The sequence below is a fragment of the Cydia splendana genome, chromosome 21 (assembly GCF_910591565.1).
Source record: "Cydia splendana chromosome 21, ilCydSple1.2, whole genome shotgun sequence".
Lineage (NCBI taxonomy): Eukaryota > Metazoa > Arthropoda > Insecta > Lepidoptera > Tortricidae > Cydia > Cydia splendana.
In genome coordinates, this window is record NC_085980.1 from 9,391,340 (window position 1) to 9,415,228 (window position 23,889).

At 39.1% G+C, this 23,889-nt stretch overlaps 1 protein-coding gene and 1 long non-coding RNA gene across 2 annotated transcripts in view; both read left to right on the forward strand.

Moving 5' to 3' along the window:
* The window catches only part of LOC134801137 (octopamine receptor beta-1R-like), a 60,329-nt gene extending 39,177 nt beyond the window's left edge, over positions 1 to 21,152 (forward strand). Inside the window, exons 2-4 of the mRNA XM_063773676.1 lie at positions 13,578 to 13,775; positions 14,727 to 14,894; positions 20,725 to 21,152. Of these exons, the coding sequence (XP_063629746.1) occupies positions 13,578 to 13,775; positions 14,727 to 14,894; positions 20,725 to 20,893 (535 nt within the window). The 3' untranslated portion in view covers positions 20,894 to 21,152. The remainder of the gene's footprint in view (positions 1 to 13,577; positions 13,776 to 14,726; positions 14,895 to 20,724) is intronic.
* The window catches only part of LOC134801190 (uncharacterized), a 438,628-nt gene that overhangs the window by 188,759 nt on the left and 225,980 nt on the right, over positions 1 to 23,889 (forward strand). The gene's annotated exons all lie outside the window — the stretch shown is intronic.

Sequence of the window (23,889 nt, forward strand, 5' to 3'; positions counted from 1 at the left end):
GCTGTTTTTCTACTGAGTGCATTCTTTTTGAGTGTCGATGGTTGTTAAATGCAAATAAAGTTAGGTTAGCCACTATTTAGTCATTGTATTTTGTAGTCTATTGTTTAAAGAAATAGAGTCGTTAATCTATACTAACATTTCAAGGCGGTTATAATCTGCTTTTACTACGAGGTGATTATCCTAATTTGTGGTTTACCACTCAATGGTATTGTATTCTTGAGACTCTTTTTGAGTAAACTAGATCAGATCGTTTGATTCACACTATACCCTCAAATGGCTCCTTATGCCAGTTGAGGGTAGATGAAAACATTACAAGATCAAATAAAATAGGTTAAAGTTTTGTCGTTCAGTGACTGATCCAGGCGGTTTTGTATTTGGTCGGTTAACCAATAAATGTTACAACTACCCGAAAATGTACAAATTGTTTGTTTACTTTTATTTAAATACCTGTGTACAATAATTAGGTATTACTTACTTCTAATTTTTCTCGACATAAGCATAGGTATTCCCGACATAGGTATCCATAGGTATTCGAAAATAAGACGTGTTCTTAAATTGGGGGCGCCAAGTGAAAAACGCCCCATTTTAATGATATTATTGTGATGCGAAATCGAATTTGAATTAATTTACTTCGCTCGGTTAAGTGGAGGAGATGTCACAGTGAAAAAATAACAGTCAGAATTAATCGACATAAACCGATGTAGAGGTGAAGAGAGTTGATACTCGTAGTGTTAAGGGAATTCAACGCTATGCTTGTCCTGCAACATACTTCTAGAAGTACTTATTAGATCAAATTAAATTATTTCCAGAAAATATTTTAATTTGTTTTTATTTCATGTAGAAACACTACTATATAAATTGAAATAAATGTCCTATACTAAGAAAAAGGCCAAGGCCTCCAGTGTCCCAGGCTCACAGGGGGTACAGGGGGGGGGGTGTCTGGGGTTAGTATATGACATTTATTATAGTTTATAACCTACTTCTCACTCTTCACTGTGCCTTAAATATAAATTGCGACGTTTTAAATGCCTCACTGGAAATATTTCATCCTTTAATATTTTCAGAAACTTTAAGATAATTTTCAAAGAGCCGGATATTTGAAATTCATTGAAGTAAATCTGGATGCAAGGACTGCAAGGACCAGAAAATGTGTTTAATATGATGATTGATGAAGTGAGCCTTGGTCAAAATTTCAATTAACTTTATATCAACATACATGTGCTAACTCGGGGCACGAAATCTAAAGAGATGTTTATTATTAAACTTTATTAGATTACTTTTAGAGGCTCAGTAAGTACCTGATAAACCTCTTTACGAAGGATTTTCAATGAGCAAATGTACAAATATTCCTACATTAGTAAACTTTAATAATAAACATCTTTTTAGTCACAGTATATACTTTTGTTCGACGAGGCGATGAGAGGGGGGGGGGGGGGGTTCCGCGTGCACCCGAGCTGCATACATCGCGGTAATCGCATTGTAAGTAGTTCGGTACACGTCAAAGGCCGTCGGACCACTGTTACTTTTTACACTGTGCTTAGTAGGTATTCGTGACGTGACCCGAGTTAGCACACGTAGGCTGCCGCGCTTACAATAAGAGCAGAAACTCATTTTGAAATCTCTTTCAATAGGCTATCAATCGATCAAGTTTGTTTTTGCACGTAGCATTGCACGTAGCGCCGATGGCCATTGGGGCGGAAAGGTTCTCGAGTGGCGACCACGTACCGGAAGGCGCAGCGTGGGTAGATCCCCACAAGGTGGACTGATGACCTGGTAAAGGTCGCGGGAGTCCGCTGGATGCGGGTGGCGCAAGACCGGTCATTGTGGCACTCTTTGGGGGAGGCGTATGTCCAGCAGTGGATGTCCTCTGGCTGATATGATGATGATGATAATGAAGTTTGTTTTTAGGATCAAATGTCTATATGGGACCCATTGCATTAAAGCAATACAAAAGTCAGTAAGTAATCAATCATAGTGAAAGTCCGACAGTCGTCGCAAAAAGCTCCTAACAAAAGGATAAGTGAACGTGGCGTCAAGGTCACTGAGAGACCATCTTGAAGTAATATGGTCAAAAACAAGTAGGTAGATTGCGTTTTTGTCGGTGAAATATTGCGTTTATGTATATAGTTGCTATACAATCTTTTTTTTGGATAAAATGTAAGGAATCGAATGGTGTCCTTACTTATTATTTTCATTTCCACATTATTGTGATATCAATATTATTATTATATACTCCGCAGCGTTGACGCGACCGATGTTACTGTCGATTTCCTTGATAAATTGCGCCGCTGTCGGTTCCACGCTGCAGTCCCGATTAGAACTGTCATTCCGCCCTCAGTTTATCAAGTAGATTGACAGTGACATTTCTATATGAACGTGTCACCTTAATGTTAAAGTCGGACCAAGAAAAGTCTGCAGCGGATTTGATAGCCCACGCAGTGCAAGTGTTATTTATACGCCATAGTTTCATAGAAGTTGACGTTTAAAATAACACTTGCGCTGCGGGTGCTATCAAAATCACTGCAGACATGTCTTGGTCTGAAGCCAACCTACCTAAAGTTGAAATTGTAATGCTGCTGGACTTTACTTTTTAAGGTAACAGTCAGATGGCAACTAGGCATTATGGCTCCTCTACACGATGGGCCAGCGCCGGCCATTCCAAGGGACGCAGCTATGCGGTAGAATGAGATAGCAATATCACTTGCTCCCTCTAACGCATAAATGCGTCCCTCGGAGTGGCCGGCGCTGGCCCATCGTGTAGTAGCCATAAGTGCCATAACTGTTGCGGGGTGGATTTCAGCACAAAAAATTTCACCATACAAAAAATTAATTTTTTTAAATGTTTAATTTAACACGATTCTAGCTGGGTAAAGTAATGGGGGGCTGTATATTGAGGATATGTATGGTATTTATACAATCATTTGTGGCTTATATTTGAAGTTATCGCTTTCGGAAAATAAAAACGCAAGATGGTGATGACAACCATGGTATGGTAATGACTCTTTTATAGACGGTAATGACACTGCATGTACGGTAATGACGATTTGGGAACTAATTTACATATGTATTAAAAACGTATTAAAAAAACAAAAACTTTTTTTAATTGTAAGACTTTAGAACTTTAATAAACATTACAAATAACATGTTTTTGAACATAAGACTAGCTACATAAATTATTTTTAGAAAATTATAAAAAATACATTTTATTCATATAAATAAATATATAACAAGTATTTTTATTGTATAATTTTAAATAATTTATGTTCCGAAATAGGCAATTTATGTATTCATTTATTTTTTTGGGTGTTTTCAATGTTAAATCATATTAACAATATTGTACTCTTATTATCAGTTTAAACCCGCATCTTCTTTTATCTACTGCATAACTTGGTATTTATGTCATATTATAAAATTACTGGCTTACCAATGAGCTTAATTTTTATGATATATTACTTTTTTTTATAGTTTGATTCATTGCACAAGTTTGTATTTTTGTTGTTTTATTAATTAACTTTAAAAATAGCTATAATGATTAAAATCCATATATATGTTGGTTAATAGCTATACATTAATATATAATCAGTGTTTTATAAGTTGCAAGACCCCTACTTGTAATGCATGTCATAAGTTACAAAATGTTAGGTATTGGGTCCGGTGACTACCCAATGGTATAATTATTAATTGCTGTAATTATATACATCAATTAATATAATATTATCAAAAAACATAAAGCCATCACGATAGTGAGCCAGTACCGTAGCCTATGGTCGCCTAAAACTTAATATATGTTGCTTGTTTAAATACTTTGTTTTAACACGACTAACATGCAATTACAGACTCTAAGTTGCACGATTTACATTATTAGATTATAAAAAAAAAAAACATTTGTATGTTCTAAGTTCTAAATGACCTAAATTTTGCCTACTTCAGTCAAAATGTTAATTAAAAACTAAGCATCCTCTAGTGTGAAAGAAATAGTTATATCTTCTTCTACATTTATTCTACATTTATAAGGTAGACATTATATAGTGTTAGAAGACATAGAGAACGTTTTTCAAACATACAGCTTAATTTCATAATGAATTATAGCAAAATAACTAGAAAAGTTTCTGAGAACCACATACACATGATATTATCAAAATATAAAATTGACAGCAGTAATGCCGCCACAGTAATATGTATCGTAATATGATGTAATAAACGGCATTATAAGATGGCCACCTTTCATCACGCGCTCGCAGGAGCATCAAATGACACGAAAATACATCTTTAAATAAAATTACATTTCTCTAGGAACGTGTTACCTTAATGGCCCTTTTATTGTCACCATATTGGCAACAAAGAAGACATACATTAAGTCCATAGTAAAGCGCTCTTAAAGATTTATTGCACTAGAGACGAGAGTAAAGCACACTTAATCTTTACGATGCCTTATATCAGCATAACGACTTGGCCCGTGCACTACCGTGCACCATACATCAAAATGTAATCAGAACGGTACCATAACGTTTACGTTACTGCAGATTATGTTACAGAGGATTCACTGTAATAAAAATTAGTGATGCAACGGATAGGTGTTTGGCCGGATACCGGATACCGGATGTTCGGCCTTACCATCGGCCGAATATTCCGAATCCGACCGCCGAATATTCGGCCGCGGAATTAGACCTACTTTTCGGTTCTACTGGTGCGCGTTGTGCAGGCTTTGATCTGTTTCGTAGTGAAAGTTCGTGTGGAATCATTCCTAGGTTCGAAAATGAGTGCGCGTGCAATAGCGGAATGTTTAAAATGTATTAAAATAATAAATGAGTACGATTATGACCGTCACTGTTTCTTAAATCCAATTTGTTGACTCCAAAATCAAGCAAAATTACTATCCGGTATCCGGCCGGATAGTAGTTCACTATCCGGTATCCGGCAGGATAGTAAAAAGAGGGCCGGATAGGCCGGATACCGGATAGTAACCGGAGATCCGGTGCATCTCTATTACAGAGGATTCACTGTAATAAAAATACACCGAATTTTTGATCACTGGAGTAGTTTGGAACACTTTGACACCCAACCCAACCCAATACTGGCTTTGCTTTGTATGTTGCACAATAATGTTACTAAAATCCCGAATATTGGAGTTTCCTGTTTTATTCTATTTATAAAATAGAAGTTTTGAAAAATGTTTTGGAGACGAGTTTTATGTAGAGTCAATTTTGAATAGAACTGATTATTATTACAAATTTCTCGCATACCTATTATTGTAATTTTTTGACGTAGTACAAATACAAAAGTACATATCTGAGCGCTGGTGGCCTAGCGGTAAGAGCGCGCGACTTTCAATCTGGAGGTCACGGGTCCGAACCCCGGCTCGTACCAATTAGATTTTCGGACCTTTATGTACGAAATATCATTTGATATATTTACCAGTCGCTTTTCGGTGAAGGAAAACATCGTGAGGAAACCGGATTAAACCCAATAAGGCCTAGTTTACCCTCTGGATTGGAAGGTCAGATGGCAGTCGCTTTCGTAAACCTAGTGTGCCAGTGCCTACGCCAATTCTTGGAATAGTTGCCGAACGGGCCCCAGGATCCCATGAGCCGTGGCAAAATGCCGGGACAACGCGAGGAAGATGATGATGAGCTACTTCCATTCCAAGTCCCCACGTTTATACAAGTTTCAACACATACTACCGTTACCTATTTTGCATTAGTAACAACGACATCTCTCGGATGAATCGAACAACAAACTGAAACATATTCTATACCTATCAACTCGAAACCCTTTCCTTGTTTTTAAGATTAACATATTTAGTGTATTTGTTGTTAAAATATGATCTATGATACTTCCCTACAAAATGTAGGGTAACCTTATTACGCATTCAGGTAGCGTATTTTAAAAGGATATTGTTTAGATGAAGCACAATCAATTTAAGGCTCTTTTGTCTAGGAGTTTAGGTCTAAAACGGCTCGGTGAAATCATGTTTGGGAACGGATTAGGCGGTTACATTGAATCTTGATGTCTGGGATATGGTAAATGTAAGTAGAAATGGTAAATACATACCGGGTACCAATGACGTTAATGTAAAACATAGTCCAAGTCTCCATTTGCCGCTAAAATGTAGAGATAAACACTACAATACAGTTAAGGAATTTTGATTTTTGTGCCACTTGTCACAGTAAAGGCACCGTTCGGATTTAGAATACACCAGCAGTAATGCAGTGCAATATTACTGCCGACCGCATTACTGCCGCAAATGTCAAAATTCCGGGCAGCAACATCGATTATGATATGAGTCCAGGCTCCAATTTCGCCGCGGTGACAGGTGCGACAATTGTAAAACATCACTGTTGCTGACGTCACAGGCATTCATGGGCTACGGTTACCGCTTACCATCGGGCGGGCCGTATTCCTGTATGCCACCATCATTGTTTTATTAAAAAAAACTTTATTATATCGGAAAAAAACAGATATTTCTATTGCTAAGTTTATGACAATTGTCACAAGAAACACTACAATTGTCACGAAATTCCGACATATAACTCACTCTTGACTCATATTACCTGTCAAGAATTACCTACAATTCTTCTAAATCTTGACAATGTAACCGTAGCCCATGGATGCCGGTGACGTCAGCAACAGTGATTTTACAATTGTCGCACCTGTCACCGTGGTGAAATTGGGGCCAGGGCTCGAACAATTCATGCGGATGACGTCAAACCTACGTCATTAATTACTACTTTCCTAATTACTAAAGCATACTATTCTATTCAAGATTATTTGTCAGACTCGGGAAACTTTATAACCTTTTAATTTGTATTTGTTGTGTATGTTTTAATTTGTATTTGTTGTGTATGTTTTAATTTGTATTTGTTGTGTATGTTTTAAGACTTAGTTTATAATTGCACGCTAGGTACATATATGTGCTCGCTCTGTAGCTATTTGTGTGCCATGTGGCGAAACATAGTGTTACTATATTATACATGTAAGACCTACTGTTGTATAGACGGTCAAGCAAATCTTGTCAGTAAAAAAAGGCGCGAAATTCAAATTTTCTATGGGACGATATCTCTTCGTGCCTACATTTTTCAAATTTGCCGCCTTTTTCTACTGACAAGATCTGCTTGACCAAGTATACATACCTATGTTTAACAAATAAATAATTTGGAATTTGGAAAAAAAAACCACTCATAGGATGATTTCAAATAGTATTTTCACATATGGAGTGTACTAAACTGTACCTTCCATATTTTCACAAACAAAATTACTTATCATTTATCAACCTCTTTCATGATATCCTTGACACTTGAAATGAAGCATCATTACATAACGCCTTTGACTGACATTGTCATTCAGATGAACAATAAATTAACTGTGTAATTGTTTAGCTGTTGTATCTTCACAATTAGGACATTTATTTATATAACAAATATAAAAAGTACGTCCGGTAGTCCACCAGTAGATCCACAATTATATGTAGCTAGATTTTTTTTTAATTTATGTATAAAAAGACGCTATAAAATGTCATCTTTACTAGAATCTTGTATAAATTTCATGGATTTGCTCCCGATTATTTTGTTACCTACTTTATGCGACATGTCATGTCACACGGAAGATTAAATACAAACATCACCTGTGTGCAAAATTACGTCATTTTTACGTCATCCGCATGAATTGTTCGAGCCCTGATTATGACATTTGGGCCATTTTATTTAAAGTTGTCCCCTACACTTTTTTTTCTTCAAAATTTAGTGCCCGTACGGCCAGTCCTGAGATATATGTCTATGGATGCAAGTAGGTACCTATGTTCATCGCTTAAGATGTTATATCGTGAGTATCGTGACGACATTATTAGGGTTAAGTATTAGGAAGTTGGAACAACAAACTATTATAACTTTGTTACGACCACGGATTATTCATAAAGCCTTGATAAGCAGAGACTATACACATAACTAGTGGCTCTGTAAGCTGTAGACCTCGCGAGCATAGCTTATTGGGACCGTGCACGATGACACAGCGGTTTGATCAATCAACAATACGAAATTTTTAATGTATTAAAAAAAATACGAAGCTTAAGTGAAAAAAAAAACAAAAAGTTATGTCTTACTGGGGATTGAACCCAGACTTTTTGTGTGCAAACAAAAAAAAGCGAATGTTTGCAAAATGCGCCATGATAGTTCTTAGCCAAGCTGACGAAATTCAGCTACTCATTCTCGAGTAAAAACTAAATATCTAAATACCGCCTAAACCAGCAATACAATTTTTCTGCATTTTTTGCCATTTACTATGTAAATATGTTCCAAAAAGAAAATACTCTTATGATATCGATACAACTATTTGCTTAAGCGCGAGGTATCACGACTCCTCCATTTTTATAGATTTCCAAAAACCGGATCGACAAAAAAAAAATATTTACTCATAGAATCTGGTCACAAAATTTCACGAGAATCGGTTGAGAATTGTGGCCAGAGGAGAACATCCGGACATACAAAAGTAAAATGCCCGAGTCAAAACGTAGTCCTTCGCTACGCTTCGGTCAATTATATAGACAAAGCTCTTAGAGTTAGACCAATATAAGTCTTCAACGATTTTGATAGGACACACAGTGCAAGTGTTATTTTAAACGTCAAACGTCTATGATGTTATGACGTATAAATAACACTGCACTGTATGCTATCAAAATCTTTGCAGGCTTATTTTGGTCTAGAGTCAGACCCAGAAAAGTCTGCAGCGGATTTGACAGCCCTCGCAGTGCCAGTATTAGGTATTTTAAACGTCAAACTTCTATGAAATTATGACGTGTAAATAACACTTGCACTGCGTGGGCTATCAAATCCGCTGCAGACTTTTATTGGTCCGACTCTAACTCTAAGAGCTTTGTCTACATAATTATTCAGTCAGATCACGAGCGAGATGCAGTGTTTATGTCAGTGCCAAACTGGTGGTAGCCACATAGTTCACGATTGTTCTACTCGCTTGAGCTCGCTCTGCAAGCAATTGGAATAACTCCTGTAACCATCAAGTATGTATAATGTTAATGATGTGTCCTTGACATGGCGTCCTATATTTTTGTAATAATACCGATTTTGCAGGGTTATTCGTTACACTTTACGCTTGGCTCACTTTGTTGGATGGTGCACCTGGGTACCTTGTGTTGTACAGTGGCAGAAAGGTTTTCTTCACAACAGAATTGTGTGCACATAATTTTGGAAATTTTGCCTGCTGGTTTTGTTGCTGACTGTATATGACGAAAATCAGTTGCTTTTACTGCAGCGGTAAAATTTTATTGAATCTTCAGTATGCCATAAAAACACAGTGCGATTCTTTAAAAAAAACCGGCCAAGTGCGAGTCGGACTCGCGTTCCAAGGGTTCCGTACATTAAGTCCGACTCACGCTTGACTGCACATTTCTAATAGGTTTTCCTGTCATCTATAGGTAAAGAACTATCTTGTGTATTTTTTTCAAAATTTTAGTCCTCGTAGTTTCGGAGATAAAGGCTATTACTTAAATAACTTCGAATCTATGTATTTTAAAATTATAAAAAAAAATATTTGAAATTCTCAAGATGCACTCTTTCATTATAAAATGAAAGAGCTCATCTTGAGAATTTTGTTATATATAAATATAACACGATATAGTTTGAAAAACTTTATTTTTTAACTTTCTCATTTACCGTCCAAAAGTGGCCCCCGATGTATAAATGCATTTGTTTACGTTACATGTCCATCTTTGGGTCACTAATTTACATATGTGTACCAAATTTCAACTTAATTGGTCCAGTAGATTCCGAGAAAATAGGCTGTGACAGACGGACAGACAGACAGACGCACGAGTGATCCTATAAGGGTTCCGTTTTTTCCTTTTGAGGTTCGGAACCCTGAAAAGTGACTGACCAGAGTTTTTATTTATCACTTCCATCGTGACTTCACTATAGCTTAAAAGCCGCTTTGATGAATAGAAATCAAGGAAATGGCGATTTTGTCGGTGAAATTTAGGTATCCCTATTAACTATTTCTACTTTAGCCTCATGAAATGAAATGAAATGAAATGAAAATAATTTATTTGAAACAACACAATCTTAAAATTAATAGCAAGCAAGCATGTGATATAGTTATGCAATTGGTTGTCTCAAAGAGGATACCACTCAGCATATGTCGGAGCACTTAGTGCAACGACGCTGATTTTCAGTGGACCCTTAAACTTATAAAATAAGAAATAAAACATTACTAACTTAAACATACTGAAACATATAAAAAACAATGCGAAGCAGGTAGTATTACAAAATTACAATGGCCGGCATAAAAACAGAATCAGAATTCTTTCAAAAACAGGTACTTAGTATGGTAACAGAGATGAATGAGTATATGCAACTTAAAAATTTTAAATCTATACATATAATAAAGCTGAAGAGGGTCGAAAGTCTGTACATGGAAGATATTTGAAAAAAAGTTGGCTGGGGATACTTAGAATTGATAACAGAACACGTTCCAACAGTTTTTAGAATTTTTGTCTGTTTGTCTGTTTATCTGTTTATCTGTTTGTCTGTTTATTTGAACGCGCATCACGTGAAAACGGCTGAACGGATTTTGATGAAAACTTTACTAATCTGTCGAGAAAATCCCCGGCCAGGTTATAGGCTATAAAAATTCAACCCCTAAAAGGGGGGGTAGCCACAACACTCGATTGACTTAAGTTTGCCCCTAAATCGTATGGCGCTACTTAGGAAGGAGGGGCAAACTTTTTTCAAATATGTACTAACACTATAGATTACTCTGGTAAACTAACAAATGGCGCTAAATTTAATACGATTTGACATAAATAAGCCATCGAGGAAGGATTTTGCCAAATTAACTCTAAGTTTAGAAGACCCCTCTTCTAAAATTTCAATCAATCGTACGGATATCAAGAAATTTAATTGAATAATTGTGTTGATTTAATAATACAACAAAATTAAACGACAGTATATTAATTGCCCCTCATTGCACAGTGCCATCTTTTGGGGAACTGAGTAAACATTAAGTAGGTAACCAAGAAAAAATGAGTTTACCATAGTTACGTAGTGGTAAAATACACACATATATCAACACGCGTATAATTGCATAAAATGATTTATTTTCTCCGTCATAAATTATACCTAATCGTAATTATATCGCATCCATATCAAATCCATATCCATACGTATCGCCTCCTTAAGCACTTAATAATGGCCACGAAGGTGGGTACTTTGAAAAAAAAAACATTGTCATTTGCAGTGCCGGATTTTCTTTTAAGCAAAATAAGCACTTGCTTAGGGCATCATTGTCTAGGGGCACCAAAAATTATCGAAAAATTTACGCGTTCGCTTCGCTCGCGTTTTCAATAACTTTCTAAGATATGATAAATGTGACATTCGGTTGGCGACTGCAGCAGCATTACTCTGCTGCAACCTTACTGCTGCAGGACTGTCAATTTTCGTGATAAAATGATGGGACTGATTTCCATACTAAAAGTAAAAATGTACAACTGTCTATCAAAATGCGTTTTTTATATCAAAAAATTTTCGCGCTCGCTTCTCTCGCGTTTTCAATGACTTCCTAACATATGATAAAAGTGACATTCGGGTGGCGACTGCAGCACCATTAGGTAATCTGTTGCAACGTTACTGCTGCGGCACTGTCAATTTTCGTGATAAAATGATGTGACTGATTTCCATACTAAAAGTAAAAATGTACAACTGTCTATCAAAATGCGTTTTTTTATATCGAAAAATTTTCGCGCTCGCTTCGCTCGCGTTTTCAATAACTTTCTAAGATATGATAAAAGTGACATTCGGGTGGCGACTGCAGCAGCATTAGGTACTCTGTTGCAACGTTACTGCTGCGGCACTGTCAATTTTCGTGATAAAATGATGTGACTGATTTCCATACTAAAAGTAAAAATGTACAACTGTCTATCAAAATGCGTTTTTTATATCAAAACATGTTCGCGCTCGCTTGGCTCGCGTTTTCAATGACTTCCTAACATATGATAAAGGTGACATTCGGGTGGCGACTGCAGCAGCATTAGGTACTCTGTTGCAACGTTACTGCTGCGGCACTGTCAATTTTCGTGATAAAATGATGTGACTGATTTCCATACTAAAAGTAAAAATGTACAACTGTCTATCAAAATGCGTTTTTTATATCAAAACATTTTCGCGCTCGCTTGGCTCGCGTTTTCAATCACTTTCTAAGATATGATAAAGGTGACATTCAGGTGGCGACTGCAGCAGCATTAGGTACTCTGTTGCAACGTTACTGTTGCGGCACTGTAAATTTTCGTGATAAAATGATGTGACTGATTTCCGTACTAAAAGTAAAAATGTACAACTGTCCATCAAATTGCGTTTTTTTATATCGAAAAATTTTGGCGCTCGCTTCGCTCGCGTTTTCAATCACTTTCTAAGATATGATAAAGGTGACATTCAGGTGGCGACTGCAGCAGCATTAGGTACTCTGTTGCAACGTTACTGTTGCGGCACTGTAAATTTTCGTGATAAAATGATGTGACTGATTTCCGTACTAAAAGTAAAAATGTACAACTGTCCATCAAATTGCGTGTTTTTATATCGAAAAATTTTGGCGCTCGCTTCGCTCGCGTTTTCAATAACTTTCTAAGATATCATAAAGGTGACATTCGGGTGGCGACTGCATCAGCATTAGGTACTCTGTTGCAACGTTACTGCTGCGGCACTGTCAATTTTCGTGATAAAATTATGTGACTGATTTCCATACTAAAAGTAAAAATGTACAACTGTCTATCAAAATGCGTTTTTTATATCGAAAAATTTTCGCGCTCGCTTCGCTCGCGTTTTCAATGAATTTCTAACATATGATAAAGGTGACATTCAATTTTCGTGATATAATGATGTGACTGATTTCCATACTAAAAGTAAACATGTACAACCGTCTATCCAATTGCGTTTTTTTATATCGAAAAATTTTCGCGCTCGCTTCGCTCGCGGTTTCAATAACTTTCTAAGTTATGATAAAAGTGACATTCAATTTTCGTGATATAATGATGTGACTGATTTCCATACTAAAAGTAAACATGTACAACTGTGTATCGAATTGCGTTTTTTTACATCGAAAAATTGTCGCGCTCATTCGCTCGCGTTTTCAATGACTTTCTAACATGTGATAAAGGTAGTGATCCAAAGGACTCGAGCCTTTTAGCTCTTTTTTTAGGGCACGCCTTATCTCTTGACGCCTAAAAGGCTAAAAGGCTATTTAGCTCTTTAGCCCCCGAGCCTAATTCTATTTTAGAGCCTAGACTCTTGGGGATTAATAAGGTAATTGTAAAATATTTTATCTGGACACAGTGGATACAGTCCTCTAGCATATCCATCTGTCAACTTTACTTCAAGTTCCGCCTCCAGGGGAGAGGGAGAGAAATTAGGATTAGAAATTAGCCGCTTACCGACACAGACCGAATTCCACGCGGGCGGAGCCGCGGGCACAGCTAGTGATAAATAAAGATACACAGGTGACTAGGAGTGAGAAATTTGATGTGTAATAAGATGATGTTTTAACTTGTTTTTAAATGAATCATGTTATCTTTTGTCCAACAGGAGTAAAGTAGCAGCCCTCCTCCTGGACAAACACCTGCAGATCAACGGTATCTCCATGGGCGAGGTGATGCGAGAGAGGCAGAGCATACAGATGCAGCCCGCTTGCAGCAACAAGATGAAGAGAGAGAGGAAAGCGGCGAGGACTCTGGGCATTATCATGTCTGCGTTCTTGGCTTGCTGGCTACCTTTCTTTTTATGGTGAGTTTACTGAGGTTTTCTCAAGGGGCTATATAGTATGGGGTTTTCCAAAAAAGGAGTGTACGTGGGCCATACTGAAAGTTTCTGGATTCTGATATATGAGACGACTTATTATTTCTAAGTGGCCATCAGTCCAGGAATTTTCAGTATACCCTAAGTACTACAGGTTTTTTAAAGGTTCGGCAACGCGCATGTAACACTTATGGATTTGCAGGTATCCATAGGCCTGCTTACCTTCAGGCGGGTCGAACCTATGCTTGGTTTCCACCGACGTAGACGATTTTAAAAAAAAGTTGAACTTACCTAACCCGCTTTCTTTCATGACAAAGTGTCAGAATTTCCGTCGCCAAAATTTAAAATTAAGAGCTTCAAGAAACAAACTGTTTTATTATTGGTCAATCCACTGTAAACTCGTATTGACCACGTTTTTTTAACCTACCAGTGTGATTAGACCTCTTCCGAGGTCCAACAAGATGTAAGAAACTCTGGTATGGCCTGTATCGAGCAGTTATCGTCTTCCCTATCAGCTGAGAAATTACTAAATTAAATAAACATCGAAATAAAAAGATATACTTATTATATAATACGTGGCCTCAAGTTCCATTAAGTTATGATGTAAATTTATCCAAAAGCTATCAATCACCAGTATCACCATTTACCACCTCCGGATTGGAACCCAAATTCATCAATTTCGTAGGTAGTCACTACAGAGTAAACCGATACACCGCGGTAGTCATCATCTCCTTATCCGGCAATGGCGACTCCATCTCTTGATGGAGATTTTGTCCGGATTATGTAAAGCTCTAATGTGGCTCGCAAAACCAGACTTTCTTTTGAAGATGCGGTCACACGATGCGCAGTGGGGTTATCCAATCTATTTGCGGGTATACAGAGGGCTTAGGTCGCGGTGGTGGGTGTTAGTCAGTTTTAATAATGATTGTTCTTCAACAGGTACTTAATAACAGCGCTCTGCGGTCCAGCGTGCCCCTCCCCACCAGCCGTAGTGGCGGGCATGTTCTGGGTGGGCTACTTCAACTCTGCGCTGAACCCGCTCATCTACGCGTACTTCAACCGCGACTTCCGCGCCGCGTTCCGCAAGACGCTGGACTCTTGCTGTAGGTCAGTCCCCACCCAATGTGTTTACCTACTCATTAGTCTTAAAGACCCCACACTAGCGTCTTTTGATCTTTGGTGTCTAGTCAGCGCTATGGAAAATGGTGTCGCTGCGTAGTTGCGGTTGCGTCGAGCAGCAGCCATAGAGTTGAGTAGAGAGAGTAGACGGAGACGCTAGGGGTGGCCCTTAAGGTAACATTCCATTTCTGACCGCAGCTCTACTCGTACTACTGCTCCGAGCTCCGATACGTCGATGTTATTGTCAATAACCGTAAAGGGGCCCACTGATTAACAGTCCGCCGGACGGTATCGGCCTGTCAGTTGTTCGGAACTGTCAAAATTTTGTTCTAACTGACAGGCCGATACCGTCCGGCGGACTGTTAATCAGTGGGCCTCTTAAAATGAATGACAAGACAATTAATGACAGTAACGTCGCAACAGTAGTGCAGCTGTCGTTGGAAATGGACTGTCACCTTTAGTTTCCATTATGTCATCCAGAAATGTTATTCCTGCTGTAACTCCTGTTCTCAATATGAGCATCCAATGTCATGCCGATAAGGGTAACGTTCGGATACACCAGTATTACTGCAGCAGTATTGCAGACTGCATTGCTGCCGCAAATATCATAAATCCGGGCAGCAACATCGATGCAGTCGACAGGAATGTCGCGCTGCAATATACTACTGCAGTCAACATGGTGTAGTCTCGAGGCGGACGGTGCCTAACCCACTTCCAGGTCCTTATTCCCGCTCCTTAAGGACTCACGCTAGACAGGGCCGTGCCCGGGCCGAGGCGTCCGGCATGTCATTTTCTATGACGGCGATCGGTGATCACATGGTGCTTTCCATAGAAAACTAAGCGCCGGAAGCTCCGGCCCGGTCCCGGTCCCGGTCTGGCGTCAGTCATCCTTAAACCGCTGAATCAATTTAGATGAAATTTCGTATGGAGATAGTTTGAGGCCCGGGGAAGGTCCCGTGCATAAGAAAGTTAGTAAAATGATATAAACCCTAAAATATTCTCTAAAAAACACAAAAAACGAGCATTAAAACAGCGATTAGGTACTTACATCAAAAGTATTCTATCATAACAGCCAAACGTAATCGTAAACAACAGCCTCAACAGCCTGTTACAGTCAGGATTACCCAATTCCCTGACATTTACAGTCTCGTAAAAGGAAATAAAGGGACATAAAAGGATTTGCAGGGAACCGTCAACCGCTTAGGCCTTCAAAGGATTAAGATACGATATGGACGGAGAGCTAACCTCAGAAAATGGTTCACGATTTCGAGAGCAGCGAAATAGTTTGCTATACCTATTATCGTTTCCTGGAAAGTTCTTGAAAGCTATTCATCTGTGGAGGTCCGATAATCATAATCATAATCGTTTATTGCACCGTGGTAAAAACAAGTTGTTACAAAATAATAATATAATTCATAATACGAGTATACCACTTGAAGAGTACAAATTTTAGAGTTCTAGGTTTAGTTTAGTATTAATTCGAATATAATATTGCTATACGTTTCTGTTTGGGGAAACGATTTTTGTTTCCGCAATAATGCGATTTGTTGTTTATTCTAATGATAAAATATAGGACCGGCCTTCTATGAATAAAACAACTTCGGGGCTTTTCTCGTACCTACTTATGCATTCCTTTTTTCCAACAGAAAAGATTTACTTGCCTGTCATTCTGACCTCTACCTATGAACAGCTGCCAGACGCTCAGATCTAGTAAAAAGTTTTTTTTTTTAGTTTATATATTTACTTTAAATTTTAATACAATTTTTACATGCATGCCACTATTGGAAACCTTTGGCGTTTGCGAGATCGCGCGGTCCAATCCGCGTTTGCTTAATACTATTATTACATGCTTAGTTGTGTTTCGGTAAACCTAATTTAATCTATAAAAATATCAAAATCTCTGCTTCTATTTTATACATTAGTCTAGTATAGTACCTACAGCAAACAAACTAGATCGGTTTCGTTGTTAAATTATTATCATGTACCATTTTTCGAGGCGAGCTCTTAGTCTATAAGATCCGATAGAGATAATATCGATAGGAAGCGATATTGCTTTCTTCAATTTGTCTTCGGTTTTAGGAGAATATTAAAACGAAATTGTGTTTTGAGGAACCGCTCCAACATCAGTTGTTTCCGTGTATAGCCGTACAAATAAAAATATTAAAGTAGAAAATACACGCGATTTTGACGGAAGAAGAACAGTTTGAAGGGGGCTTTTTGTTGTGGTTTTTATATTCATTGGATCGTACCAATGAGTTTTTCGGAACTTATGTATGTACGAAATATCATTTGATATTTACCACTAGCTTTTCGGTGAAGGGAAACATCGTGAGGAAACTGCATACATATGCGAAGAAATTCAAAGGTGTATGTGAAGTCCTCTTTGGGGGAGGCCTATGTCCAGCAGTGGACGTCCTCTGGCTGATATGATGATGATGATGATGATGATGATGATGATGATGATGATGATGATGATGATGATGATGATGATGATGATGTGAAATTCCCAATCCGCATTGGGCTAACGTGGGGACTACAGACCAAGCTCTCTCGCGCATGAGTGGAAGCCTGTGCCCAGCAGTGGCCCGTATATAGGCTGATATTATTATATTCTCTTTATTCATCATTCTTCTTAGGCTAGGGTTTTTATGATATGAATATAAAAGTAAAATATAAAAACACTTACAAAACAATAAAAATACATATAAACACATTATAAAAAACCTAACCTAGTAGGCCGATAGCAGCGGGGCAAGGCCCAAGCTACCGGTGGTCAGGGCTGCAGAGAGAGGAACCGACGTACTATCCGCGCCGTGTCCAAGATCACCGCCTTCTGCATCTGACCCTTGATCCAACCACCTAGCGAGAGTCTCTCAAGATGTTGGTCGACACTCTTCGCTATTAGACCGTTCACTGAAACGACTATCGGGACAATGATCGTCGAATCAACATCCCACATGGCGGTTATCTCGTGAGCCAAGTCTAGGTACTTACTGGACTTGTCCTTCTCGGCCTTCAAATTAATATTCTCCTTATTTATTTCTCCTCTTAAGTTAGGTTATTTATAATATGAATATAAAAGTAAAATATAAAAACACTTACAAAACAATAAAAAATACATATAAACACATTATAAAAAACCTAACCTAGGGTGCCGCCAGCAGCGGGGCAAGGCCCAAGCTACCGGTGGTCAGGGCTGCAGAGAGAGGAACCGGCGGACTATCCGCGCCGTGTCCAAGATCACCGCCTTCTGCATCTGACCCTTGATCCAACCACCTAGCGAGAGTCTCTCAAGATGTTGGTCGAGACTCTTCGCTATTAGACCGTTCACTGAAACGACTATCGGGACAATGATCGTCGAATCAACATCCCACATGGCGGTTATCTCGTGAGCCAAGTCTAGGTACTTACTGGACTTGTCCTTCTCGGCCTTCACGAGATTCTCATCATGGGGGATGGTGATGTCAACGAGCACGGCCCGACGTTGCGATCGATCTATTATCACAATGTCAGGCTTATTGGCTACAATAGTCCTGTCTGTGATGATAGATCGATCCCAATAGAGCGTGGCACGACCATTCTCGAGAACAGGCGCAGGTAAGTACTTGTAGTACGGTACTTCGCGGTCCACAAGGCCATATAGAAGAGCAAGTTGCTGGTGAATAATTCTGGCTACGAGATTATGTCTGTGCAAGTACTCGCCGTTAGCAAGATGAGAACAACCGGAAATGATATGCCTGAGTGACTCTCCGGGACGGCGGCATGCCCGACAAATGTCGACCGTACCGTCCTTCAGGATATATTTCCGATAGTTGTTCGTCATCATCACTTCGTCCGCAATTACACAGGCAAAACCCTCGGTTTCTCCGAAGAGGTCCCCGAATCGTAACCAGTTCACCGACGCGAGCAGGTCCACATCGGGTCCCGTGAGGGCCTTGTAGAACCGCCCGTGTAGCACCTTACTCTCCCATGCCGCCTTGCGATCCGCAGTACTTAGTACCACAGGTTTGCGCCAGTTCTCGTTTGCCAAGGAGAGCGGCGTGAGGTTCCTGTCTACTAAATTATTATTATTATTATTTTATTTATATTCATCATTCTTATCAGATTTTAATAAAATTTTATAGGTTTGTAGAGCATCCTCGTTCTGGACAAGGACAATGCTAAGTTACGAAAATACCATACGTTTACGAAACTGTATAGAATTCTCTGATTTAAACTTTCACGATTATTAAACATTATCAAACTGCACAACGGGACTTAATCGCGTATTTAAGTTTTAAGATTTACCTCCGACGTTTCGAGGACGGCGTTGTCCCCGTGGTCTCGGAGAAGACTGGCTCAAGTTGACATCAACATCTTCTAGCCGCGCGAGTTTTTCGAACTACCCGCACTTGGTCTTGTTTATCAGTTTGAACGTTTTGCGCACTAGGGATGTCACTCTGTCGACACACAACACTAACGATATTCGATTTATCGACTGTCGATATTCGTTTCCGCTTACATTTACTAATGACTGGATTCCATGTGGATGAGATCTTAAAACCCTCGTCCCGATTAAAATTGCAATGTTTTTTGATTTCAATGGCTTCCCGCACTTTTCTACTGTAGAAATGGCGATCCGTGCATAACCCTAAAATCCTCTCCACGGATCGCCATTTCTACAGTAGAAAAGTGCGGGAAGCCATTGAAATCAAAAAACATTGCAATTTTAATCGGGACGAGGGTTTTAAGATCTCATCCACATGGAATCCAGTCATTAGTAAATGTAAGCGGAAACGAATATCGACAGTCGATAAATCGAATATCGTTAGTGTTGTGTGTCGACAGAGTGACATCCCTAGTGCGCAAAACGTTCAAACTGATAAACAAGACCAAGTGCGGGTAGTTCGAAAAACTCGCGCGGCTAGAAGATGTTGATGTCAACTTGAGCCAGTCTTCTCCGAGACCACGGGGACAACGCCGTCCTCGAAACGTCGGAGGTAAATCTTAAAACTTAAATACGCGATTAAGTCCCGTTGTGCAGTTTGATAATGTATAGAATTCTGACGAAAATAAATAAAAATAAAAAACCGCCCATTATTTTCCTCCCTATTTTCGGTGTTATTCGCCTAATATTGCTATGCTCCAACTCTCTTTTGTTCCTCTCAATGTGAAGCAACAAGTTTGGCCTACCTATGTTTTGCGAATACGTTTATATGAAAAACTTTCATATGGCACATAAAGTTTGAAAGCTGTGTACAGTCAGGTGTTAAAAAATGTCTGCACACGCTCTTATTCTTTCAACAAAATTCATGTATTCAGTGTATTCAGACACACATACTAGTATATTACTGACATACTTTAAGAGCCCATCAACGTGCACACTAGCGCCACTGCTAAATAATTGTGATTATTAAAATTAACGATAGGTACCTATTTAAAAAAGGGGGCCGCTACGTACTGTATTTTGTATTAAGTACCTTTTGAATACATCAAACTAGTTTTAATGTTGCTAGATTCGTCAATCTATGCGTCGAAAGTTAAAACGGCCGTTTTTGTTTTGAGTTCATAGATCGACGAATCCAGCAACATAAAAACTAGTTTGATGTATTCAAAAGGTACTTAAATACAAAATACAGTACGTAGCGGCCCCCTTTTTTTAAATATCTTTGGTTAAATTTAAATAATCACGATTATTTAGCAGTGGCGCTAGTGTGCACGTTGATGGGCTCTTAAGATCTCGCGAGATTCTCTGACTCTCTTTATAACAGTTCCTTGAAGACTGGACTCCAATAACCAAGGGTTTCAACGTCATTTAACATGTCCCGATTGTCCCCAGATCACTATGTGGTGACATGCCCCACCGCCACTGCTGTCCGCGGCGCCGCGAGCACCACCACTCCAACGTGTCCTCAGACATCCATATGAACAACTGCGTCAAGTCAACTTCAGCTGATCTGTTGAGGGCCGTGCCCGCGTCATCATCTAGGCCAGATGAGTGCGATTAGTAACCTTAAAGTGTAGGCAATAAGGATGGTTTCAGACATTCATACGAAGAACTGTGTCAAGTCAACTTCAGCTGATCTGTTGAGGGCTGTGCCTGCGTGATCTTCTAGGCCAAATGAGTGCGATTAACAACCTTAAAGTGTAAGCAATAAGGATGGTTTTAAGACTCCAAAGTCTTCAGACATTCATACGAAGAACTATGTCAAGTCAACTTCAGCTCATCTGTTGAGGGCCGTGCCTGTGTCATCTACCAGGCCAGATGAGTGCGATTAACAACCTTATAGTGTAGGGAATAAAGGTTGTATCAAAACTATGTGAAGTCTACATCAGCTGACCTGTTGAAGGCCGTGCCCGCATGGTCTAGGCCAGATGAGTGCGATTAGCAATCTTAAAGTGTAAGCAATAAGGATGGTTTTAACATTTAAAAGTCTTCATACATCCATATGAATAACTGAGCCAAGTCTACGGACGTGTTGAGATTTCTCTGGTTTCATTGTCATTTCCGGATAAGTCAAATTAAATATCAACCTTATAGTGAAGGTCATAAGGGTTATACCTACAGTCACTACAGTGCATCATCAAACATTCATGATCAACTGTGTCAAGTCCATCTCAGCTGATCCGGGTGCCTAGCCAACCAGCCAAGGTGACAATCGCTTGCGCTAAAACAACCATATTAGTGCGAGAGTTACAGTTGCGTTTCGTTCGCTACGGAGCGTAACCGACTGGCATGTTAGCTAGGCATTGTTGAGTTCTGGAGGCCAATTCATACTTGCATTTCAAATTGATGTCATTTAGTTATTATTTGCGCGTACATTTCGCTCGTATGTATACTTTTCCGTAGGTACATGTATTGGGCACGAGCGAGACCCACGTGGACACCATTTAGATACAAAAACCATTTAAGGTGAAATCAGACGGTTCATTTTGAGTCCATTTTCGTGTTTCATTATTCACATTCACTCAAAGTGACACGTGTGAACACAAAATGAACCAAAAGTGAAAAATTAATTCATTAGTGAAATAATCAGAAAGAAATATGAATAATTCACTCAAGTGAACATTCATTCGAGTGAACCGTCCGATCCCACCTTTAGTAACAAAATGACATTATTTAGATATCATTTTGATGTTAAAATGTGTTTGAATTGGCCTCCAGGCTAGAATTAACAACATTAAGGCGTAAGTAATAAAGGTTGTACCATCAATCCAAACGTCATCAGACGTCTAAGTGCGAAACTGTGTCGAATCCTCCTCACCCGATCCCCCGAGTGCGATTTGAGGACTATAAAGTGTAACTGCAGAGGTTGTGATTCATTTTATGGTTTTCCAATAGGGATATTAGGGATGTTGACTGTATGTAAATTATTTCACACCATGCGAGAAATAAACCATAGAAAATTATTGGAATAACGCAGAGTGTAGTAGTTTTTTGACACGGGAAGAACTACAATGAGTGAAGTTTGACTCACGCTAGACCGGGCTGGAGCTTCCGGCGCGTCGTTTTCTAAGGAAAGCATCACGTGATCGTGTGAACGTGATCGATCAGCCGTCATAGCAAATGACATGTCGTACGCCTCGGCCCAGGCAAGGCCCGGTCTATCGTTAGTCATCCTTAATTATTTTAACCGTGATGGTTACAGTTTTATCATATCGTAAAACGATATGAGTGAAATGGAAGGTTGTGATCCGTTTGACAATTATCAACACATTTAAGGCATCTTTTGCATTTAATCAGGACTTGTCGACATCCTTAACTTCACACGGCATTTGTTTGAAATCGTCCTATTCACACTTGTCACTTTCTCTTATTACTCAAATCGAATGAATCGTTTCGAATGATGACTTCGCCCCTCATGAGACTAGGGAAACTAATGGCCCGATTCGGATTTTGAAATAGACATCTATTAGACATCACCAAGATACGATAACGATATGTTTAAGAAATGAATTTGACATTTGAGCGATTCTGGAGATACGGTTGAACGATTTCCACAGGATATGACTTAGAGATCCAATTCACATCTAATAGATATCTTGACATTGGTTGCCCGAATTGCGCTGCAAAAGAGAACTAGTTGATATCTAAACTATAACGTATCTAGAATGGATCTAGTACGTGTCGTCTCTTGTGAATATCTTGAAGTTCGAATACGGCAGTAAGACACGAGGCGTAGGCGTGAGCGTTGCGTAAGCGTGGCGTGTGCGTCGCGTAAGCCTGGCGTGTTACGAGAAGCGTAGAGTTCTGGACCCCAAGCGTCGCGTAAGCGTGAGAGTTGTTTGCATACAAGTTCTTCACGCTTACGCCTGTCGTAATGACGACAGAGATCTCATACGCTAGGCTATTACTACGCTTCGTGTGCGGACTTGTTTGAGATTGTACGTGCTCTTAGCCGTATTCGAACAATGAGATACGTCAAATACTAGATATTAAAACGATATGGATTGGATATGTCAGTGTCAAACAAGTGTCAAAAGTGACGTTTTTGTTTGAAGAAACGTATTTGTATTTGACATATCTCATTGTTAGAATACGGCTGTCAGGCTCTCGTTCTACGCGCATACTACGCCACGTTTGCGCGACGCTTACGCCTACGCCTCGTGTGCTGAGGACCTAAGATACAAAAGACAAAAATCAAGATTGTCACTGTGAAATTGTAAGTTTTCTCCTTTTACCTTCAAGCTGTTGCCATTTATTTGTCTAAACAAATAAGGACTTTAGCGTCGAGAGACAAGGTTAAGTGTCGTTTGTCTTAAAAACCCTGTAACGAGACTTACACTCTAGGCCAAGGCCGTAGCATACTATTTCCTTTAAACGAGATATAAACGTCTATTTACAAGGAAAAGGAACGTTAAGCTTCAGGCATTAAGTTGAGAAATGTGTGTAGGATATTCCAATAAATAATGTAGGTGTTTTCGATGAGGCAGTTGAAAAAGATGTGTACTTTAAGTATGGATGGCGTGATTCAGATTTGTGACTATTGAAATGCTATTTTTG